The sequence below is a fragment of the Apus apus genome, chromosome 7, assembly GCF_020740795.1.
Source record: "Apus apus isolate bApuApu2 chromosome 7, bApuApu2.pri.cur, whole genome shotgun sequence".
In the NCBI taxonomy this organism is placed as follows: Eukaryota; Metazoa; Chordata; class Aves; order Apodiformes; family Apodidae; genus Apus; species Apus apus.
Window position 1 is genome coordinate 23170043 of NC_067288.1, and position 25342 is coordinate 23195384.

Sequence of the window (25342 nt, forward strand, 5' to 3'; positions counted from 1 at the left end):
CAGTCATTCATAAATACTGGCAAATCTGCAGTGGGGTGAAGGGGAGAGATGTGCTGTAAAACCCCAAAAGCCTTCATTAGGATTGTTGCTCACAGCACACCATGTTTCTTAAATGAAAAAAAGAAAGAAAAAAAAAAAGAAAGATTAAGAAATGAGACTTGCAAAAGAGGAAGACACACAGGCATTTTACACTTGAGTTCTCTAGTAGAAAATGATGTGCTTCTCCAAATACAAGAGGACTCCTGAGTATTTTTCCCTCATTTAAATGCTAGTCAGGAAGAAAGGACCAACAACACTCTGCATTTCAATTTAAGATCAAGCTAGTTAAAATAAAAATAAATGAAAAAATACAGAAGCAAGTAGGCAGCAGACTGAGGTTGGGTACTTCTGCACTGAGCTGCTCTGCAGCCTGGAACAAAGGTGGGTGCAGGGCAAGGGTGCAAACCTCCACTCTGGGACATCTCCCTGTGGTCCACAGACCCTTGGGGATCCCTGGCTTAATTCTACAGTTTGTAATAGACAGGGAAAAGGTGTTACGCATGTTACAAGTACAGCCAGGGGGTTGCACTGTCTGTGGAAAATACCAGAAGGTTGTAAGCTGAAACAACTGGAAACTACCAAGGAGGCTGAAACATGGAGAGGGCACAGTGGCTTCATTTAGCTGAATCCTCCTTCAAACCCACCCAGAGTGGGGAGCACTCGTGGGTGGCACTCAGGCAGTTTGGGAACTGGCAAGCACTGATTCAAAAAGGAGATTGGCTGTTGGACGGCAACCCAGAAACTAAGCTATTCCACAAGAAACTCAATCTTCTGCCCTGAACTTTTCTCATCACAGCTTCCTCCCTTTCTGGTGCAAATCTATAAACAGGAAAATCTCAAGTTAGAGTAAAAAGCTGCAATTACACTCTAGGAGTACAGAGAGAGGTCAAGGGAAGGAGAAGCTTAAGCAAACAGCACCACTGAGCCAGTATCTGGCTCTGCTGGCTGAAGGTTTGTATTGTTTTTAGACCTGTGGCTGAACAGGACCCTTAAGAGCAAAAGGACTTGGCAGACTGGGACTGGCCAGGGATAGCTGGCTGGGTGAGCCTGGTCAGGGCAGGGAGCATGGGGGTAGGATTAAGGCCATGAGTGGAAGACATGGACCCTCCAGTTGAAAGATAAAGAAGGCAGCAGCTTTGACTGTCTGGTTGGTATGTCGACAGATGGGCTCTTTTTAAACTATGTTTTTAAGGAGGTTTCTCTCTGTATTGCAACAGCAATTTTTCTTCCTGTGCTGTGGTAGCTCAGTTTAAACCAACTCAAGTGTTTACACCTCCCACTGCATTTCCTACCGTGCATATTTCTAAAACAGCTTCACTGGTGGACTCCTCCTGAGACAGTGTGTAAAAGAGCAAATGATTTAGCACATAATTAAGAAGTCAACAATGATGCTGCCATCAGCAGGAAGTCTGCAATGTCAGCTACAAGGCAGGATTTAGATGCAAGAAAGAGGAACATGCCAAGAAAAATTAGTATATCTCTGTGTTTCTGTATCTTGGCGCTGAGGTAGCTTCTGCTCCATCCTCAGCACAGACATAGTTCCAGGGTTATTGTATTTGCCAACTGCAACAGCAGTTCAAAGGACACAAACTGTTGGCACTGGTGAAGGTGCTTCCCACTGCCATCAGGAGGGATCACAGATGCTTCATCTGGGCTTTTTCACTTGGCCTGTTTGAGCACAAGTACTAGCTTTGTGGCTCTGATGTCCCTCACCCCACCTGAGACCATGTGCCTCTCAGGGGCTATGCCTGAGGATTAATGGCACTGACAGGAATGGATGGTGCTAGTGTAGCTCCATGGATTGCTGTGTTGTTTTACAACCATGAGTATCCAGGCAGATGGTTGTAGTAGTGAGGGAAGGGAGTTTTCAAAAGGGGAGAATACGTTTCTGCTTTCACTCTGGCCGATGAAAGTCCACTGACTGCAGAAAATACCATCCTGCAGAGGTTGTCAAGGTGTTTTCCTCCCTGCTTCTTTCTGCCTGGGATGAAAAGGTGAATCAGTTTGTGGCACAGAGTGGGCTACTGGTGTTAAGCCAAGCCTTGCTGGGTTGGCAACACCACTGTCAGCCTCGTGGAGCACTTTCTGGCTGTTCATGAGATTGATCTGCTCCATCCCCAGCTGTGGTCCCATGTTGCACTGTGTCTGGCCCAAAGGCTGTGGGACTCACTGGGCACCACCCTGGGCACTGTGCAAATGAGCAGATGTAAGAATCAGACACCCCAAACCTCTTCCTCTGCCTCAGACTCATCCATGTACTAGGTTTCCCCCAGAATTCAGGACAGTGTCCTTTGAGATCCTTGCTCCTGCATTCCCCAACCCCTCCACATCCCCAAAAAAGGCCTTTATGAGTTTTCTTGTGCTTTCCCACTGAGCATTAGATATGATAGCAGCCTTTCCATCTCCACATGTGCCATGAGGTTAGCCCAGTGGCTTCTCTTGAGTGACATGGAGCAGAAACTGAGGCTGCTCCAGACTGACTTCTTACACCCCAGGAGCAGCATCTGCTGACTATAGAAAGGTACATAGAGTGATTCTCCAAATCTCTGCAGGAATGGATGTGACAAAACTATCATGCCTTCCCCAGAGAATGATTTCCTTCAGCCTGTGGGAAAGCAGAGCCCTTTGGGAGGCTTTTAGCTGACACAAGAGGATCTTGTGGGGGCAGGCATGAGGGTATCACAGCCCAGTGCTTTGCCATCTCATCTTGGGGCATTTTTTATTCTAGACTGATACTTAGGAGCAAGGGACACATCATCTCTTGATCATCCAGATGCCCAAAATGAGAAGGGTGTGAATCATTGTGTGGAAAGCCAGATCAATAGTCAGACTCCTGAGGGTTCATATCTTTGGAGCTTTCAGATGCACCCATGCCAGGAGTAGGAGGTGTCATTCAAAACAAGACAGTTTGAAGTCTGTTTTCTAAGGGCCTAGAAACCATTTTACAGTTTCTGTTGTTCTTATATGCTGCATTTATTGCCTTAGTAAATACATCAACACAGAAACATAAACTCCTTTAAAGCTAAGGAAAGTGGGGAATCCTGTATATTTTAATATATACTTATTGGCACTGGAAAGTAACAGCATTTTCATAATTCAGGAGGTCACAGCCAAATGCCAGAAAGGAAACTGTCCAACATAACCTAACCAGATGCCAGAACTCCCAGGCCTCATGTTTGCTATGAATGAAAGAATCCTTCACTGCCTAGTTTATCAACTGTTGCACCTCTGTCCCTGGCCTAAACTTAAGGGGAGTCTGCTTCAGGTCATTTTGGTGCATCCAGGCAGAACAATTTCAGGATCAAAACCTCACTCTGGATTTGTGTGTCAGTATTTGCAAGGCTGACCTTCCAAAGAATTTGTCTTGGCATGTCACCCCACCAACATTAGTGTTACTTGTTGAGAGACCAAAGTGACAGATGTTGCTGCTTGTGTCCCTGTTCCTACCCCTGTTGCCTGGTGACCCTGCTCAGGTCCCTTCAGTCATCTCTGTTTCTGCACCTGTGAAATGTATGTAATTGAACTTATTTGTTTCCCTTCCTTGCCTCTCCATTCCCTTAGACATTAGAATAAAATTCTTCACTATGAGGGTGGTGAGGCATTGGAACAGGTTACCCAGAGAAGCTGTGGAGGCCCCATCCCTGGAAATGTTTAAGGCCACATTGGATGGGGCTTGGACCAACCAGTTCTAGTGAAAGGTGTCCTTGCCAATGCAAGGGGATTGGATCTAGGTGGTCTTTAAGGTCCTTTCCAACCCAAGCCATTCTATGATTCTATAACCTAGACATACAAGATTCTTGTGCTATGGATTTATAATAACATTTTATTAATATATTATGCTACAAAAATATTTTGACAAAATAATATTAGAAAGCATCTTTTAATTACACTCTTCAAAACAGTTCATGAAAGCAGGAGGCGGAACAGGAAAAAAAAAATATTTGAAATACATTTGAATCGAAAACTGACAAACATGCAAGTTAAAATTCAGTGTGAGCACGAATCTGCAGGAAGTCTAATCATTCCTGTAAAAGAAAAGTATTGACTACTTATTGGCAAGATGTCTCTGCCTTTAGCTAGATGAAGGTGCCTCCTGAAAAAGCTAGTCACAGGAAAGGTTGCATTTGGGTTGGGATGAAAGACAAACAACAAGCATGTGTGCACACATCCAGGCACACATGATCTCCAGTCACCCTATGATCTGAAATTAAGCAATTATCTTTCTGCTTCAGTTAAGCTGAAAGAAGCTTAAATTGAAGCTGAACTCTAGCACACTCCGTGGAACATCGATCACTTCAGAGATATGACTAGCCCACATGCTTTTTGGATATAATATAGTAATATCTTATGATACTAAGCAAAGTTTGGAATGATAACATTTATGCTGAGATAATAACTTTGGCACTTTGATTTCTCTAACATAAATATATGGTGGGAAATTCCTCCCTAACAGTGGTATATGGTAATGACTGGGTCTTATCATTCGACTAATCGATGCACTAAACATAGATTAAGTTCCCCCTCTTTCCATCTCTCTCTCTCTCCACAACTGTATATTGAAGAACTTAGATAAATATACAGCTCTGTATCTTGGGTGTTCCTAAATTACAGTGGAGCTTGGAGGAATGGGAAAGGGAAGTTCAACAAAGCAGATTTTGACACCTGTATAAAGCATAGTTATCATAAATCACTTTCATAATTTATTGCCAGAAGAAGAATTGCATTATTCAACAGCCCAAGGGGTTGCAGAGAAAGTACATTGGTCATAAAATATAAAATATCTTCTGTCCCAGCCTACTCACTGGTTCTCCAAATGGCAATGCATGTTAATATAGTATCCATAGTTAAACATTGGCAGGAAAAGCACTGAAACGATGAATGAGTGGAAGTTGGAGTTATTGCTGGTGGTATGGAATATTTATTCCACCAGGGCAAGAGCTTGGCAGATAACTAGCATTCATTTATTATGTTACAGTTACATATAATGTTAATTATATTGGTGTCAGTTGTAGCTGCATCGAAAAGATGAGTAGCTCTGACCTCATCAGAAATCATGTCCTTGATTGCTGGACATTGCTTGACTCTCTTGATTGTGTTTCTCAGAGGTAAATAGTATCGCTGGTGTTTGCTACTATATCTAGAAGGCATGAATGTTTTTGTTAAATCTCCTGCTCCTGGAATCTTTTGATTACATGGGAATCTGAACATTCCTTCAGAAAAAAAGAAAACAGTTCCTAGTTTTTTGAGAAACCCACAGGGAAGACAGAAGTTCCATGGAGCTGGTAGTCAGTGTTACTTCAAGCTCATGGATCACATTTGATGCAATTTTTAAACTCATGGTAAATATAATCCTGATCCATTGCAATGGATGTGCATAGATCTGTGCTAACCAGTATCCCTGCATTTCAATTAATACTGGGCTGTTTTATCACAGTGAGGGTCTCATTTTTACTATTGCTATGCTTACACGCCATGGATTGAAAAACGTTACCTCAAGTCGTGCCTTAGGGCAAGACAACAGAATAGGCAAAATGTTTGGTTGGAGAACTGTGCTGAAGCCATTCATGTGGGGTTCCTGAGCTAGGATCTATAGGAAGTTAGTTAATCTTGTATTTATTGTAAATTGTGTCTTCTCCCCTGAGCAGAGGAAGCTTGGCTGACTGAGGGAGATGGATGCTTTTAGCTGGCAGAAGCCACGTGTGTGGACCCCAAAGCCAGGAGACACCTGCACGGCAGCATGTCCATCGCCAGGCACCAGCGCGCTGGGGAATGTGGTGAGCTCCAGTAACATTCCTTCATTTCATGGGAATTACAGACAAAAAAAAAAAAAGCCAAGAAATGCAAATACATCAAAGCTTGATGACCAAGCTATTTAGATACTGTGATATCCAAACATGCTGTGATATCTGAGCTACTGAATATTGAACATTGCTGTCCAGTGGAGGGATGGCTCAGGGAAAAAAACCACCTCATCAGTGACAAGTGGGGGGATTGTTCTGTGTGGCACAAGGACAGCTGGGAGTGTGGAGATTGCTGGGTGCTCCTAACATCAAAAAGAGCCCCAGAGGCTTATGAAGAAAGCCACAGGTTGGGAAACTGTAGAGCTGTAATTTCTAGTCTTGGCCCTATTGGAGGTTTCCTTCTGGTCTTGAACAAGTTGTTTCTCTTTTTCGCCCTTTCCCTTCTCCCTTATCTTTATGTGGTCTTGTCTATTTATACTGTAAATTTTCCAACACCAGGAATTATTTCTGGGATGTTACCACAGAATAATTTCTGGATTTGATCAAGCTACAGTAAATAAACTTCAATGGGTTTTGCTTTGTTGGATGTTCACTTTTACTATGTAACTTATCACCACCCTTAAAGTTTGCCTGCCTTATTTCCAGTTCCATTTTGGTGAGTAATACTTTTTTAATTCAGTTCTACTCTCTGTCTTGAATACAGCAGAAGAACCAATAATCTTTTTTAATGCATTAAGGTTGAGTTTGAAGGGCTGCTAAGCCATTATATTCAAATGAAGGCATTTCTAGGGTAATAACTCAAATAAAACTATAATGAAAGTTCTCAAAATACGTTTCCAATATCCAGCTCTGTGCAATAAATATTATGCAAGGTGAATGGCTTCTGTCCAAAACTAACATCTTTAATCTTCTGCTAGCCAAAATCCACAATAAAAAAGTATGCACAGGGTGTGCTCAAAGCTCACATCTGGGGCAAAGCTCAAAGTTTTCTGTTCAGCCTTATCAACTATAGTGCTTGGAAAAAAAAAATAGGGGCAGCTTATAGCACTGTCTGCTGTACCCACTTAAACTGACCACAAATCTTCACAACTTTCTGTCAAAAAAAAAAAAAATAGAGCAAAGGCTGGAGGTCAGAAAGAAGTTATATGAATTCTCCCTGGCCTTTGCAAGGCAATGGTTGGGATTCATGATGGAAAAGCTCAGTATTTCATCATGGTTTCAAATACAACTATATGCCTTTTGTAGTGTAGTTGTTTCCTAACCTGTTTTTCTGAAATAACTGGTAATATGACAGACTATGAATCCTAAACCATCTCTCACTGCAGCAGCTTTAACATTGCATGGAATTATTTCTCTAAACCTGGATACCATACGGTAGGGCTGTTGGGAAAGTGATATGACTGTTTTCAGTCAGACTTTTATTAATATTATTATAATAATTATAATCAATATTACCTGATATCATTTCAAGGTGAAAAAGCACTGCTTTTTATTAAAGAAAAGTTTACATTGTATTTTTCTGAGCTTTGAGTCTTCTAAGATTTTTGTCATCGCATATTTTTGACTTTTTTCTGTTTGTAGATGACTTAGAAAAACACTAGGTCAACCAGAATTATTTTTCTGGTTGAAACTATTGTATCCAAAGGCATTTTGCATCACCCAAATGCTTTAATAAATGTAGCAGTTGTTTTTTTTTCCTCACAGATGTTGTCTATCACTTTAATGAGAAGTAGCTGCTTGGAGAGGGAGCAAATTTTTCAGTGAGTATAAGGAGTCATGACTTTTCTATCTAAGTCAGCAGAGGTATGTGAACATCCTCCATCTAAGTGAACAGAAAGATGTTCTGTACGTCTCCATCACATGGGGGTTAATTTGGTTCCTGTGGCCTTGAACAGGTTTTGACCAAGTCATAAGTCAGCAAGGAGATAGCAGCTCTAAGTATCATAATAGCAAGATGAGGAGGAATTTGTAGATGATTTTTTTTGCTCTCCAGGTTGTCCATCTGCATGAACACAACAGTTGCAAAAAAACTCTATAGATTAGCAGGACAGCACAACTGTATACCCTACAGACAGACCAAGTTCTGTTTTCATGTACACTGGGAAAGGTCGTAGGCTTGTGTTGAGCTAAGACAAGGAAGAGAAGAAAATAATTTCAGTGGGATTAATCTAGACTTTAAATGCAATTATTTTTTTTATTAAGAAAAAGGTGTCTTAATTTGCATTAGCTAATGAATTAATCCCAGAGCAAAGAGGGAAACTGGTATTTTTAAAGAGTTGAGTTAAAGACAACAGGGACACTTAGGGTTATCTTGACTAATGACTTGATAAGTCAAATAAAAATACCTTTTAGGTTGTTTTTTAGGTTGTAGCAGCTAACTTGAGTTAAGAATGCATGTATTTGTTTAATGGGAATGGGCCACAGACAGCAGGATCTGCTTTATTCAGTGTAAGCTATGCTAATGAGATTTTAAAAAGTAAAATAAAGAAGTTTAGCAGATATGTACTTATTGGACAGTTTTGGTAAAAAGTAAGGGTAAAAAAAAAAGAAGCTATTCATTTGGTGTCAGTTCAGACATTTGCAGAGTTGTCAGTTAGAAAACAAATATAGAAAATATTAATTTATCTGTTTCACCATCGCTACTGATTAATAGGGATGTTATTAACATATACAACAAGAAAAAATAAGTTTACCAGTTGAATAAATACATTTTTCTTTTTCCTTTTTTTTTTTTTCTTTATATGAACATGTATATTTTACAAAACCCCATAGCACTATGGGAAATAAAGATCCTTCTACAAAAAGAAGATGTAAGTCAGTGTTAACAATAAAGCTTTAGAGTTTCAAAATGTATCTGGGCAAAGAGACCAAATCAGCTAGAAGGCACTACTGATTCACTGAGAAGGTCCAGTTTGTAATTGTTTGTCTTAACCTCCAATTCTTTCATAAATTATCTCTCTTCTCTGTTCCAAGGGATTGCACATAATACTAATGTGGTCAAGAAGGCTGCAGTAGATTCAGGAGAAATGAAGCTATGGCCACGCAGAGGGAAGTTACTGATGGCCACAAAATGCTGTTTGAAGCTGAGCTTGCAGGCTGAGGCTGGGCTGGATGCTCTGAACGTGGCCTCTGATCCCGCCGGTTGGAAATCCAAATGGGAGGTTTGACTGTGATGTAGCCATTGGTTATCCTGATATAGGAAGGCAACGTGGTGGTGCTAAAAGAGAACACAAGAGAAGGACATTAAACAGGAGAACCTTTATCTCTACTCTGTGGGCTGTCAGCCTACGTGGTAATAACAACAGCAGTGATGACCACAATTAGTATTGTTGTTTGCACACATTAGACATTCCGGATGGATCCCCTGCAGCTAGTAAGTGCCGTGGTCTGGAAACAGCTCTGATTCAGGTTGTGCCTCAGCTCCTGGCTGCTGGAAGAATATAACTGAAGATGTATCTAGTTTATGTCACTTGTTTTTTTAAGCATTCACTGTTGGCCAGCATGAGAGACTGTGACAGGTGTCCCTTTGTGCTGACCTAGGACAACACCATTCTTAGGCACCTTCTGTCTTACCCACTGTGGACAGGATATTAAGCCCAGGAGGTGCCACAAAACATCTCCTTCTCCATAAAGAATTTCCATAAAGCCATAAAGAATTTCCCAAGATCCCCTTACACAGATGAGAACAGGGGATCACCCAGCTTAGTTTCTTTTCCTGGCTTCAAGACATTTTGGATCAAATCACAACACCAAAACTAGGCCCAGTGTGAAGTTTCCCTGTCTGTGGATTTGCCTCATTAGTGGAGCTCTCACTTATTGATTGTAGCTTGAGTTAGAACTTTGATTTGAATGGACAGGTTGGAATTCATCATGATTCCCATGACACTGAAGGTCAAAAAGGTCCATTTACAATTGATTTGGAAGTTTCAAGTTGTAATCTCCATTTCATAAAATGCTCCCATTGCATCCATTATTGGATGATCCATAATCCGTCAGTTGTCATGGAGCAGCAGAACTGAGCATGCAGACTGCACAGGGCGGATTCTGGGCTTAAAACCAAGGCACTTAGCTGGAGAACAAGGAGGAAAAGGACAAGTTCCCCTGAAAACAAGATGTGACACTAATACTTGCAGATTCTCTTTGTTACTTTTTTAATCTTCCATGACGGGGAGTTGGAGGCACGGAAAATGACCATCAGATAATTTTTTAATGGGGTAAGAAGCTATGCAGTCTTATAAATATTAGCTACAGTATCTGAACTCTTGGCCTTGGAAGAAAAAAGCTGTGTCTTGTATTATATCAGATAAAAGGAATAATACCTTGCTGAAGATTCATGCACAGAAATAGAAATCAGTAGCACTGAAGGTTTTTTGTCTTTTTCTAAGCAATAAGAAGAAAGCTTCTAGCTCAGATGCTTCAAATGTGTTGTCAAGCTGTAAGAAGATCAGAGTCCACCCAGAAGAGCGCACTGGTAAGCACATACATGGGTCAACATCAAATCCAATAGACAACAACTGCACATTACACTTCAACCTGGGTTTTGGCAAAATTGATTTCATTTCTTCCCCCATCTTTTACACCATCACCACATCGTCTGGGTGGGATAGTTGTTCTGTAGCTAGAAGTGATCTTAAATAATATGCAATGAATTAGAGTTAAAAGAAACGGGTAGTCTAGAATTAATAACATGGGAGTTGCTTCATGGGAGCAGATAATCCATCTAACCAGCATTTAGGTCTTTGAAAGTGAGAAGCAGTGCTTGTTCCAGAGGAACGAGCTGTAAATATAGAATTCTGGAATCAAGCCTTGCCAGAGAAAGCTTTCCTCTAAATTCCCATGGTAAGTGGCTGGTTTATGTCTTGAATTGATGATACAAGACATGGAGCTTTAGGGCTTCTGCTATATTGCATCAAATCCACTGCAGTCACTTAATACATTGAGTTGATCTGGGATAAACTAGTGCCTCTGCTTAAAATTTGTCCAGCTTTTCTGAGCAGTTAATTTAAGGATGGTAAGAATGATACCAGATTAGGCAGTGTCTATCCAAGCTCCTGTAATACACGGAACCTCAAGTAGGAATGGCCTTCCCACGGTGAATATAAAGCATCATTAAAGCATGCTTCTGGCAAAACTAGGTACTACATGCTCTGAGTCATTCAACAGCAATGCAGCCATGCTTCAGATCTCATTTCTCCTGTTGAGTGATGCTGTGCTGCACAGATGTGACAACACTGGCAGTAGGAATCACAATTCCAGGGTTTTTTCCCCCCTATCAGTTTTCCTTAAGGTGAGTACGGGTAGGTTCTTGTACTCAACTTTTGCTTACTGTTTAGCACTTCACAGAACGACACAATTTAGCCATATACTAAATTTTAAGCTGCAAGAAGGGTCTGGTTTTCAATTTAATGTTAGGAAACACTGCCAAAATGCATTTAGACTTGCAGTTTGGGTGTATCCTGCTCCTGACACCTTCTATGGGCTTGATCCTCCAGTGAGATTAAAATGTTCCTTGCGCAAACTGCTTTTCTGCACCTCAGGGAAGTATTGTGTGAGATGCCTGGTGGGGGACCCAGGCTGGCCAGGGAACCCATGAAGAATCACAAGCCCATTCAACAGCTAACTACAGCTAAGAGGTTCCTAAAGCAGCCTTAAATCAACACTCTTTGTTTCTGTAGGATGTTTCTATTTTCTAGTCAATGGCTAGAAGTGTTTTGACCACTCTTCTCCTCAGTCATTTGCTGTTTTCAAGACTTTAGATTTCTAGAAAGGCTTCCTTGTTAAGAGAAGTATTGTTAGGTGGGGTCTTTTGTTTAAAAAATATAAATCTTAAGTGCTTTACAAAAGAAGAAGAGTGTGTTTTCATTACTGTGTACACAGCAGGCTAATAGCAAATGAATCACAGTTTATCCATATAAGACATTTTCTTAAATACAACTTACCTTCCAGCATCCTAGCCAACCACCAAAGTAGCTTAGAGATACTCAAAGAGAATGACAGCTTTTACCAAAAGCTGCAAAACTCCTTGTAAAATCTCCAAGTTTGTTACTAGGCTGTTTTGTAGCAAATGGGTAGAGAAACCTCTCCAGAAGGTGATCTACTTCATTCCTTTACAGGTCTCCAGTGGATACTTACTCTTGCTCTGGGTCTTTCTCCACATGGGGGTTACAGAGGGGCCCTGGACAGTCAGGTTAGATTACAACCTAACCTTAAAGGTGGCCCTGTGTCAGGAGATTACTTCTCCAAACTCCCTCTGAGCATGTGCATGTAGGACCTCACTGACCCTCAGACCTTCCCTAAAGATGAAAGCAGCAGCAGAGTCCCCTGAACTCAGCTGGAAAGTTTCCATTGTCCTCAGGAAGGTTTTGATCATTGCTGCAATGTACATAGAGAATAATGAAAACGAATCACAGATCTCAGGGATAATAATCTCAATTATCATCACGCCTTCTCTTGCCAGCCCAGGATATTCTGTAGTTGCAGTCTTTTGTGTCAGATAAAAATGTCTTTATTAAAATGTTCCACATGATCTGTGGTGAACAGGCAACCACTAGCTCCACTGTTCATACCTCTATTTTTTGCTTCTGTGTATGGGATTGCTTTAAAATTTGGAAGACTCTAGATATCTTTTAGCCAAATGACCTGCGGTATCATATTCATGAGCTTGTACTTTTGATCAGATAATAGGGCAGTTTTTCAAATCAGAGCATTAGTCATACATTGTCTTACCATCATTAGAATGTGCAAAACTTTCCCAAAAAGTGGGGCCCCAGGCACAGGCTTTGTGAACAGACCCTACTGAATCCAATTACAGGATTCAAGTCCTCTGTGCTGGAAGCATTGCTGAAGCACCTTGATGATTTGAGAGCACTTGAAAACTGAAAAATAAACAAACACACATGCAACCCTTTGGGGAAGTTTCTGGTCTGGTTTTGCTTGCGAGGACTTTGCAAGGAGATCACAAAATCATTTTTAACATGGCTTGGTTTATCCATCTAAGCAGGACTCACCTGACCATATGTGACACCACAGCAGAATGTCAGAAGACAGAACCAGGAGGGACTTTCTGGCCCATCTGTCCCAGTGAGAGGAACAAATTCTAAACCCCTCTTGACATTTATGTCTAATCCAGTCTCAAGAAAACCTACAATGATAGCAATTCCAGAGTCTCTGCAGACATCTATTCCAGCATTTCACCCTTCCTGACATCCAGAATTACTGCTTAATGTTTCACCAAATCTCCCTTGCTACAGCACAAGTTCATGACTTCTCCTGTCCCCATGGACAGGCTTATTCCTTTCCCCTTCTCAGCAACCTTTCACATGCCTTGAAGACTTAACCATGTTTCACCTCAGCCTTCTGTCTTTTAAACAAACAACTCCCTCTGCCCTTCTCCACAAGTCTGCAGGTGCTCTCCCTCCATCCTTCCTTCCATTCTCCCCTGGCTCTGCCTGGCTGATCTCTGTCTTCTCTGGAGTGAGATCCCCAAAACTGGGAACAGTAGGTACATCTGAGATATTGCCAGCCCTAGGGTTTGTGCAGGAGGTATCACTGCTTCTCCATTTGCAAAGCAAAAGAAAGCCCATGAAAATATAGAAACATGGTCTTTTCACTACTTTTTGCTCCTAAAGTCTAAATCACATGTTTCCAGTAACTGTTCTGTAGCTGATGGAAAATTGATGGTGCTTTGAGGGGGTGAGGAGGAATGACTTGGATATTTCTATGCATTTTTAATCTGCTGCCATGCCTTGGTCCCAACACGGTTTCTGTTCAGGATGGAGGAAGTCACCCTTTTAAACATAACTTGCAAAGCATTCAGGGATTTTTCTGGATCAAAGGAGCTATATAAACACATGACAACTATTTTTAATAAATGTAAACAAATGTGGACTCAGCCAGCCTCTCTTACAATAGCATCTGATGAAAGAAGCTTATCAAGACAATGTGCCAGCATAGATTGAACCCTGAAAAAATGCAAGTTTCAATTGAAGACCTAAAAAGCTAGTAAACTGAAAAAAATTTTTTGAGTAAATATAATAATGGCTGTTTTGCATTTGTGATTTGATGTTAACCTTATGATGGCTAGGGTTTTTTAAGTGATATTAAGCATATGCTTCCTGTTTCTTTTCAAACAATTTTTTTTCTTTTTCATTTAATGAACAGATGTGAAAGGAGTTGATCACATTATTTTTCTGGTGATCAGAAATAATGTTCTGCTAGTGAAGACAATTACTCTTGGAACTAACCAGACCTATTTATGTCACCAAAATTTATTAATGAAGATTTGAAAAATACATCTGCTTGAAGTGCTGGGACCAACCCGTTGCAGTATGTAAACAAGCTGGCTGGGAAGAAGTCTGCCCTCTCATTTTAAAGAAAAGAATAGGTGCTCAACCAAGAAGAAAAAGACTACACTGGGGGAAAAAAAAAAATCACACTAGAAATAAATCTCAAGGATTTAACTGTGAAGACCACTAGAATAACCTCTCAATGGGAATGTGAAGTCTTAATGTCCAGAAATTTTCAGGTTAATATTTGATGTGTTTCTGGAAGGGATTCTTTAGAAGAGCACAGGCTTCATTCCTTTCAAGCTTCACCTATCTCTTCATCACTGCCTTCCTTACGGACCCTGTTCTTGCAGCCTGAAGGATAAATTCTGCAAGATCTCAAGTCTCCTGGTACCAAACTAGCAGGATGCCGAGCACTGCAAGAACACAAGTACTCCCAGCAAGGCCAGTATTCACGTACCTACAACTCAGCACATCCTAAAGCCCTTTAAGGGATCAAGGCCAAGAGGCTCATGCTTTCACATGGCTCAATTCATTGAAATAAAATAATAATCCAACCTGGATCTAATTAAAGGATCCAGTTTTTGGTCCAGAGGAGGCCACTACTTATTTTCAGTAGTGCAGTAAACAGCCTTTGCATGTCTGAATGAGCAAGCAATATCACACGCTGGTTTGTGGCCAACAGGGAAGACATGGGATGAGCCAAAAAAGAGCCTTATCTCTACCATTTCCCCTTGACCCCAGGATTATTTGGAGCCTAGATCTTTGGCCACTTTCCACACTGCAAGCATCCACCCTCTCCATGAGCAGCACAGCCCCAGAGTTGGGGGTAGGCTGCTGCAGCCACGCTGTCGACAAACGGGTCAGGCAACAACATCAGGAGCATTTCAACAACCTGTCGCTGTTGATCTGTGCTTTCCTTCTGATGAGACTCAAACGGGAACCACCTTTCCACCTGTGAGGAACATCAAGCTCTAATCTAGCCTTATTTCAATGCCCTAGCTCCTCTAGAGACCAACAGTGAATAGTTCCCATCCTGGATGCAGGCAGCTGAGAGCCTCCAAGCCCAGGCAGAGGCACAAGGCAGAGCCTGTCTGCTTATACAGGCTTATTCCCCCAGACCTGCTATTTGTTAAGACCATGGCTGCCACAGGAGAAAGAAGAGGCTATCAAGAGAAAAGAGGGAAAGGGAAACACAAGTTTCAGCAGGCAACAGCTCTGAGAGGACAGAAAGCCATGAACAAGCATGCCAGGGCTCTGAGCCCCACCGTCACCACTTGGTGAAGCTCAGGAAGGGTGGTGACATGGAGCAGGACACTGCACATGAGGATGGGATGCACTTGGGGGGGTGAAGGGAAGCAACGTGAGACACTTCCACCTTCTGAACATGGAGTATGGAGTCTGTCAGCACCACCTGCAGAACGTGCCATCAAAGAGAATCATGGGCACTTCTTCAGTTGCCCATGCTTTTAGTAGGATTTAAAGGATGGGATTGATTGTAGCTAAGTCAGAATCAGGCTTGTAGTTGGAGCTACTCAACCATGTTCCCCCTACAGTTTGTGGGGAACAAGATGTCTCCAGATGACAACCCTTTCCACCCAAAGTAATGTATCTAAGGTAGGCAAGATGAGCTGCTTCCAAAGATCTCTATCTCTGGAATTCAGGTCTCCTGAACCCCAGCCAAGCTCTTGCCTTCGTGAGGGCTTTAACTGGTAAGGATGGGTTCCTTAACTGGGATGGGGCCACAGAAGAGGAAAACGGCTGATGGGGCAGTGCAAAACACATCAGCTGGTGGGGATGCAGCTTCATGGCAGGTTCCCACCAATGGGTAGGGCAGAGCCACAGTCAGCTGTCCCCTCTATGGGGTCTTGGCTTTCAGGTTTGATATGAAGAAGGAGAATGTGGCTTCCTTGGTTCAAGGGCTCCAAGGAGGACATGATAGTGTAAGTAGGACGGGGCTCAACATTGAAATCAAGCTGAAATGGTTCTGGTGCATTTTTGCCCCTCCCACTGGAAGGGCCACAGGCTGGAAGCCAGAATTGCTTTTTATCCCCAAGTCACCGACCAAGGAACCATCAAAACCTCATTAAATCACTTCATTTCTATTACTCCCCTGACTCTGATCTGAGTCAAGACCTTGAAGCACTAGTGTAACACCAACAGCACCAACCCAAAGTGAAGCATTTTGCAGGTTCTCACTGTGATTTGCAGGTCCCAATTGTCCAGGCCACCTGCAAAGTAACTCCACTATGACAAATTCAGCCCCTGAGTGACACTAACCTGCAGCAAGGTTGAGCACTACAGGGGCACACTGAGGCCACAGATGGCTCACATTGTTAAGACAACGTTTGTCATCTGTTATGGGGTCAGAGGAGGGGAAAAGGGTGGGACAGGAAAGGATGGGAGCAATGGGGGCTACAGCATCAGAGACAGGGGAAAGAGGAGGAGAGGAGTTTGCTGTCACAGCCATGCAACCTGAGGGGCATGGGGACACAGTGATGCAAAGGTGGACCTGAGGATGCATTGAACAGGTAGGGAAGGAGCAGGTGAGAAACAACTCCGGCGAAGCCTAAGGGCCTTTTTCTGAAGTGAACTTCTAGGATGTGGGAAAGTTTCCTGCACCTCGTGGCCAGGTTTCTCTTTCCTCCATCCCCAGAGGAAACTGTGCATGGCCCTTTACAACCTCCCCCAGTGAAGTCCACCAGGAAACCCCTGACAATATGAATCCTGCACCCACACATGTGGCGGCAGCAGCATCAGGCCCACTGCTCCTTGCCAGACAACTGCAGAATGGTGTAAAAACACTGAATGTTGTAAAAACCAATAACCTTTGAAGCACACCCTCTGAGTAATTACCCCATTCCCATCTAATGACTTAAAGATGTTATATTCCTCTCTGATTTGGCAACAACAAAGATTTCGACCTTATTAAAACCAGCCTGTCAGGAAACTACATGTCATCCTTTAAAAAATGGAAAAAAAAAAAAAAAAAGAAGAGAAAAAACCAAGAAATTAAATTCTTTAAAATCCCTGTGAACAATAATTTAAGATACTGTAGCTGAAGACCCGTGATTTGTTGTAGACTGTCTGGGTGGTCCTGAGGCAGGAGATGACAACATTAGGTCTTTTCCTTTGCCATTTTAAGAAATGCTTTGTTGATTCTCTAATATCCTAAGAATATCCCCCTGTGATTCTGCACTGGGACGAGGCAATCACAGAGCTGGGATAATGCATCCCAGTTTTACCCAGGGCCTGGCCCTTGCTAAGAGGAGATCACTCAGAGCCCTTTGTTTCACCAGTTCTGCACAGATATCTGAGCCAGGATGTGCTCATGATGGTCTAAACAGTGATCTGGGCTCAAAAACATCCACCAACTCACCCCCACCCACTGCACACATCTGGTTGTGTACCTGATTTGTATGTGCAATTAAGACACTCATCATCATGGCTCAAATAACCAAGTTCTTGTTTCACTGGTCCTTGGATAAATAATTATTGCAGTTTTTACAGCCAAAGTAAGCAAGAACATCAAGGATGCATCCACAGATGGCCTTAGTATTGAAAAATCTTGCCTGTGATGCTATCTGTGAAGATATTTGGGCAACCTGATGATATACAACACATAGAGTTCATCTGGTGATGTGCAAACAGGTGGTTTTGAACCAAATCCCAAACATGAGCAGAATATCTATTGTTTGTCTGTATTTTGCAAACTGCCTGCTCTCACCCATACAGCTCTACATGCAAAACAATTTGTGTTTTTTGGGGTGGTTAAAATCATAATCTATATTTTATGTCTTAGGGTCAACTTTTCAAGTAATTAGAACCAAAGTGACTCGGTCTGCCCTCTCCTATGTGCGCTCAGCTGTTTGTTTGGTATTGTGTGGGCCCTATGGCTCAAATATTTTTTGCAGATGCACAGAATTAACCATGCATGTTTAGATGTGCTTGGGGAACACATACATTCATAGAGATGTATATATTTGACCCTGTCACTTTCTTGTTAAACACTGTAAAAGATACCAGCTTTCCCCCTCCAGATTTTGAAATGATTTAGGATCGGCAGTAGTGGGGAAATACCTAAAATATCCTGTCAAATTAAGTATTTTCTCCAAGATTGTTTTCTAAGACACACGATTATTTCAGCTAAGATGCCTGGGCACCATATTAAGGAACAGAATGAACAATCAAAATATAAACTGGCCTAAATGGGTGTCCAATATACTGCATTTTCCCATTTGATTTCAATTTTCTTTTCCATCTCCATGTAAAAGTTTTTCTCTCTGCTTATTCTGTATCACGTTTTTTCTCTCTAATTTACTGGGCTCACTTTCCTGCTCTCTGCTTCTATTTTTCCAGAGTCTCTTTAGTAAGAATAATTAAGGTTGGGTCAGATCTTTGAACCTGTTATTTAGAGCAGTATTGAGTTCAAGTTTGTTCCACCGAATAAAAGCATTTGCTTCTTTTCAACAGACTCACTCTAAAATATAAAATAAAATAGGTTCCTAGGACATATCTACCCGGCAGAAACACCACAGACATTAAATTGCTGCATTGCCCACAAGGTTTGGGTTCCTCCTGCTGCTTGCAAAGAAACTACAATGGTACCAGCCACAGCATGAACTCCTTCTCAAACACTTCCAAACCCTCTGCTGCAAAAGCTTTCCCTGCCAGGTGTCATAGCCTGAACCCTACAGTGTCTCTGAAGGACTGAGGTCTTGTGAGCATGTTCTGCACCACGTTTCTCCCTGGTACTGCTCCATGAAGCATCCCTGACACCCAAGAGCACACAGCCTAGGTCCCTTGCCTCCCAGCACAGCGGGCTCAGCCCCCAGGTATAATGCTTACTTTGTTCAGTTAAGTTATTCAGGAATTGTAAAGAGGAGATCTGACTGAAATCAAGATTTGTCCTGGCATTTTCATAATTGCAGGAACCCTGCTTTTCATAGCATTAAAACCATATGATTTTAAATAAATCCTACTTCTCCTTCATCCCAGTGAGTAACTGGACTTGGACCACAGCTGCCCTTCAGGGTGCTGCCAAGTTTTCAGCAAGCACCAGATTTCCTCCCCTTTCACTCCACGATGACTCTGACTTCTTAGATAAACCCTGTACCACAGCATAACTGTGGTTAAACCCCTCTTATAAACCAACCGCCCACCACATCACTAATGTCGCCTTCCTCCCTGTCATACTTTTCTTCACTTAATTTCACAGGGCTTGAAACTCACTTGTCAGAAGGGAATAGCAGAACCAGAAATAAATCCCACATCCCTTACCCTTTTCCTTTGGGCTAGCACAGACAGGATCACGGGTCAGCATTTCCACTGAATTTTAAAGACATTTCTTTTTCTTCATGGTAACCCAAACCCAGATTTTGACACGACTCTATTAACTTCTCTCTCTGTTGTGTGCAGGGCAAGGAGCAAGTATGGTTTCCACTGCTTTCATAGCAGTGGGGAAAGGTCTTGCTGCTGCCCGCAACAGCTCCAAACCTCACATGCATGGGAGGTGCAAGCTCCCTGCAAGGTCAGTGTACCATTGGTAGAACTGAGGGAACAATGTAGTTCTCTCAAAAGAAATAGCCACATTTTGTGGACCAAGTAAGTTAGGAGTCTGCATGTGGAGCTGCCACCACCCCCTCAACAGGGAAGACACCACACTTGCTAAAGGAAATACTTCAGTGTCAAGAACTGCAATTTAGGGAGCACAGGTGCTTTACTACCCACTTCTGCATTGAAGGAATTTAACTCACCCTGGGCACGAGCCCAGTCAGCACTTCTTGCAGTCTCTGGAATTGCAGGCAGCCTTGCAAGTTTAACAAAAACCACACTCCTCACCCACCCCAAACAGCAGGGTACAAGCGCTACTGTGGATCGAATTTTCTCTGCCTGTTGAATCAGACCACTCATTTTTCAGCTGACTGTAAAGACTTTTGCAGAGCTGTACTAAAGTGCATTTCAGATTTAGAGGCATGGCCTTTACCTGAGGATACCCAGTGCATTTTCCCTTCTTATCTGTTTGATAGGAGCCAGAAACATGGCTTTATTTTGTGTGTGTGATAGACAATACACCATGAGGATTCATCGTTAGAAGCTCCCAAGGAGCCAAGCCTCAGAACATCTGGCTAGTGAAAGCCCTGGATATGGAAAATATAAATGTCAAGGCTCATATTTATAAATTGGAAGGGTCATGATGACATCTGCTAACAAGCTTTCTTCCAGAGCACATTTGCTTTACATGGTTATTCACAGGCAACAACAAACATGTGCATGGATCACATGCGCGGTCTGCCCAAGAAACACACGCTCCAACAACACACAAACCCTCTGTTCTCACAACACAGAAATACAAGTGTTTGCAAATCTCACAGCAAAGCTCTTGCATACTAGACCACAGTGGGATACACTGCTGGAACAGACTAAAAATAGCTGGAGAAAAAGCCTTGCATTAACACAGAAGACAGTCAAACTCACTTAGCGTTAACTCTTGTGGCAGAATAAACACCCTCCTTTTTTTTCCTCACTCCACAGGAGACACTTTGCACTGTAATTCCAGTCCTGAAACTTTATTTTTATGACTTAGTAGCTGTTGATGGGAATCTCAAGTCTTAAAGACCATCTAATCCATTCAACCATGGTAGCTTAATATTAACATTAAAACAAGAAAATAAGCTTACTTCTCCATTTATACCCACAGGCAACTTTCTCCAGCTTAATGCTAACCAGAAGTGCATTTCTGATGCCAGAGCAGACAAAAGAAATTGATCAATGTATAAGCATAAAGGTTTCACTAACAAGATCATTATTGAAGGTTCTAGACCACAGTTCACAGGTGCAAAGGCTAAACCCACATGGTATATTGAAGGGTAGTCCTGAACTTATCATAGAATCACACGATGGTTGAGTTGGAAGGGAACTTAAAGATCGTCTAGTTCCTATGCCCCCTCCCCAGAGACCACGCTGGTCATGAAAACTTAAATCTAGCTGGGGTAAAGGCAGGCCCCCAACACTCTTGGCATTGGCCCCTGTCACAGAGGCTGCCCACAAGGCTGCCAAGATCTCAAGAGAAGAAAAACATCAACAGACAACAGAAAGAACCTGGACTGCTTTATGACACTCATGAATTTAGCAAAGCGTAACTAGAGCTGATGCTGATGATCTTCTCCAGACAGCAGCACACTTGGCCCCACATGCATCTGTGGGAAAATGGCAGGAAAAAGCAAAGAAGATAAAATAACATGGACGAGATCTACCTCCTGGTAAAAAAACAACAACGACAAAAAACAAACCACAAAGAAGACGCAGCATGCCTAGCTACCCTTCCTGCTGTCTGCAATAATGCCAGGTGACAAAGACATGCCAGCTACAAGCAAGACACCATCAAAAAGAGGTGCTGCTGGTGGTTGTGGGCTCCCAAAGCCCACACTGTCATTGGCATGGACTGACTGCAAAGTGAAGTGCTGTGTTTGTAGGATCACAGCCTCCTGCAGGATGAGCTCAGAGCAGTGGAGGTGGGTGCAGAGGTCTGAGGATGAAGATACTGGAGAGGTCCCTTCCTAATCCTTGCTCCACGGCCCATGCCATGCATGTGTGGCCAGAGTTCAAAAAGGGCAGGTAAGAAAGAGTTAAGGAGACAATTTCAGCAGAAAATGGATCTGAAAAGTCAACAGGTTCTCCAAGATCAAGAGGAGTCCTGGCACTGGGTGAGATGAGACTGTGCTGGCTGAGTAACAGCGGAACAAGTGGGGATGTGCACCACGGAGGAAGAGATTATCATAACTCAGCAGCTGCTCCTTCTTGAAATTGAATCCTAAGCAAACATTTTGTTTGCTTTCCATCAGGCAGATCTAGGTGGCTTAACAAAGCTAGCAATGGTAGGGCTATGCTCAGCCCAAGTCAGAAACACAAACCAGGGCAGATACAGATATATAACAGAGATTATCTTTACTCAACACATTCCAAATGGAAAGTAGAAAACAAGAAAGGATGAGAAAGTTCTTTATAATGAATTCCATAAAACATCTTGCACTGTATTTTCAATTTTAATCAGCACTGAAAGTGCTCTTGAAGAACCAGTGGTAAAAAATACCTCACTGTTCAAAAATCCTGGCTTTGCATGCTCCAGTTTTGTTACTTGCTTGCCTTTAAAAATATGGATTTAATATTTGTGATGGATTCACATTTCATGAAAATAAAATACCTAAATGCATTACCAATAAAGATTTTAGTTTCATGAAATAAAACTGAAATCTATATACACGTTATCTCTTTCTAAGAGACTTCTGTGTTCTTTATCTCTAATGCTTTTATTTTCAGGTATTTATAGCTTTCATAAAACTAGATATGCATACTGCTTCATATTAATTGCTCATACTAGTAGTGAGGTACTTACTTGCTAAGCAATAGTGAAAGTAAATATGCACTTTTTTTGGTAATTTATCTGTGTTTGATTCATCGCACAGTGGCAGCACATTAGAGAGAACAACAGAACAAAGCAAAGCACACAGATCTTGTGTCTAGCAGGTGACAGTGTGGCTGCATGACTTTTCAGCCCCATCTGGAAGATAACAAATTAAGTCTTTGACTTTATAAGGGGAAAGAAGTGAACACTCACAGCCAGCTATGGACTGACATGGAGGTGCCAGAGTTTTAGACACTAAAGTCAGGACTTCCCATCCGTTCCTGCGATGCACCAGCTGCGTGCTGAGTGCAGGTTTCACAGCTTTAATTAATATGTTTTGTGCACTCTGACCAACCTGATAGTCCAAGAAACCTCAATAAAAAACATCCATGGGAGGAGGATATGTCACCACCGTATTGTATGTTACGGTCAGGAGATTTACCTCTTATTTACACCGCCCTGAGTTATGCTGTGCTGTTATTTTAACTTCCTCTGGAGGGCTTGTGTACCTGGGGCAGGATGAGAGACTTGCCAACGTTGGTGCTTGTTTAAAGAATGTATCAAGCCACCTGTCCACCTTACAGGAGGATCAAATGGAAACACTAAGAAAGCAGGAAGGGGAAAAATGCTCTATCCCCCACACTTTGCTCTCTGCTCAGGAGGAACTGAGAACACCCTTTGCAGAAGCAAGATTGCACCTTTGAGAGAGGCATGCAGTGTGGGGAGAGAGAAGGACCAGCTGATGCACTGCTTCACTGGCCCAAAATTGTCTTTTTCTTGCCACTGTATATCTGCAAAAATTCATTAAAAACTGGGCAAACTAAGAGCAGAGTTTAGGCCAGTTCAAGATACAATGGTCCAGCTTCCACAAGGAACCAGGGAGCATTTATCCAGGAGGTGTTTTGAGACCACTCAGTATGACAGAAGGGTCTTATACCCAAGCTGTCAAACCACGAGATTTTTCTAATACTTGTATGTCATGTCCTGAAGACTGGATGCAGTCACTAATAGGGACTGTGATCATTAAAGTTTTCAGAGAATAAAATCCTGCCAGGAGAACAGCAAAGGAAATGGTAGATAGAAGTGCTGGAGGAGGAACATCAAGGGGCCACACAACACAGATAAGCCCCAAACAGCAATGAGGTGTGGGAGGGAAGGTTGGACTCCAACACACCTAAGCTCCCACTGATCCTGGCTGCTAGAGCACTCTCTTTGGGAGACAAGTTCACTATAAGAAGTTGGAAAGGTCCTGAAGCTGCTTCCTTATCCTTGGTTGAACACGGGGCAAATCAATGCAATGATGGCAACTGCTTACCCTGCAGGCTGGAGGAGGGGAGCTATCCCTCTCCTCACAAACATCAGTAGGCAGGCCCTCTTCAACCAGTACCTTTACCAAGGAGGTGGACAGAGTAATTTAAACAAACAAGGCCCCAGTGATGGAAATTTTAAGCTCAAAGCTACCATATGGAGGGAAATCATCTAACCACAATTTACCTGTTAGACTTCAAAAGTGTCTAGGTCTCCTCTAAAGAAAAGCAGCCTTTTCTTTAATGAAGTTAAGTACTGTATTTCAGCACCGTGTGTTGTGAAAAGGAAGCAATTTGGATTCATTTACTGAAATTTACCTTTCAGATGCAGTTAAGTGAAATTAAAAGTTTGTCTGAGTTGACAGAGTTCTGTTTTCCATCACTGCATTGTCTTGAAAGAAAGGATAAAAGGCTAAGTGCTTAAATTCCATCCAAACTGATACGGTTCACTCTATACAGGCACACTTAGTGCAGTTTATTACACGTTGTCCCCCTTTATCCACCACTGGTGTAACTATTTTTTTTTTTTTTTTTGCCTGAAATAACTGTTGCTTCCAAAAAAAATTGACACTAGTGATGTTACTGCATTCATCTGGGGTTGAACAGTCAGCACTGGGCTATCAGAGAAATGCCATTTCCAGTTACAGAGGGAATTAATTTCATTTCCCACTAATGGCAGGTTTTGCAGGGCTGAGCTTACATCTGGGACAAGAATTTCTTTTTTTCTCTTCTGATAACAATTCTTTTAAGTTCTTTCCTGTTCAAGTGAAGCATCTGTGTGTCCTCTGTGTCTTTCCGAACATGATCTTCACCCAACTGTCTGCCTCAGCAGTGGGAATGAATTTGCCTCTGACACCCTCTCTAACTCTTTCTTCCCATCACTGTATTTCTCTCTTTCACATCTCCCAGCTGCCATCACTCCTTCCAAACCTCACACCTCCTGAAACACCCTCTCAGGCACTAACTCCCCTTGCCCCTTTTTCCCCAGGAGCTTTCCTCCTGCCCTGCCTTCAAGGCTTCAGGAGCTCTAAAGCTTCCCTTCAGCTGGGAGAGGTTCTCTATTCTCTTGGGCTGGTTTTGCTTGCAGCCCTAAACCATTTACTTGCCAGAACAAAGGTGCGATCCTGATCTGGCCTTCATCGACTAACCTGAAACATCACATACATTTCTCTGCTCTTTCAATTAACAGAGTAGCTCATAATGAAAAGCCAGTGAATTATCTGTAATTAATTATTTATATTGCAAGGGGAAGCTTAGCTAACACACTGTCAACAGGAACAATAACACATTCTGTATGCCAAACTGCAGCTTTCCAGCCCAAGGGTTTTGCCTCCCCTCCCTGCTGCCCCAGCTGGCTTTTGGCTATGGGAACAAGTTGGGGTTTAAGTTTTGTCTAAGTTCAAATTCCTCTCGAAGACAGACTTCAGATTTGCACATTTCTGCAAAAAAAGTTAAAGAAAAAAATCCCACTACTTGAAAACTCTGTTTAATTTTGATTCTTGACAAACAATTTCAAATACAAACTGCAGCCAGGCGGGATTTTTTGATTTTGTTTAGATTTTGGGG

The 25342-nt window shown here is 42.3% G+C and overlaps 1 protein-coding gene across 1 annotated transcript in view; it reads right to left on the minus strand.

The window, feature by feature from the left end:
- Positions 1-7248: 7248 nt before the first annotated feature.
- Positions 7249-25342, minus strand: part of TRABD2B (TraB domain containing 2B) — a 281339-nt gene continuing 263245 nt past the window's right edge. The window contains exon 7 of the mRNA XM_051624831.1: positions 7249-8997. Within this exon, the coding sequence (XP_051480791.1) occupies positions 8778-8997 (220 nt within the window). The 3' untranslated portion in view covers positions 7249-8777. The remainder of the gene's footprint in view (positions 8998-25342) is intronic.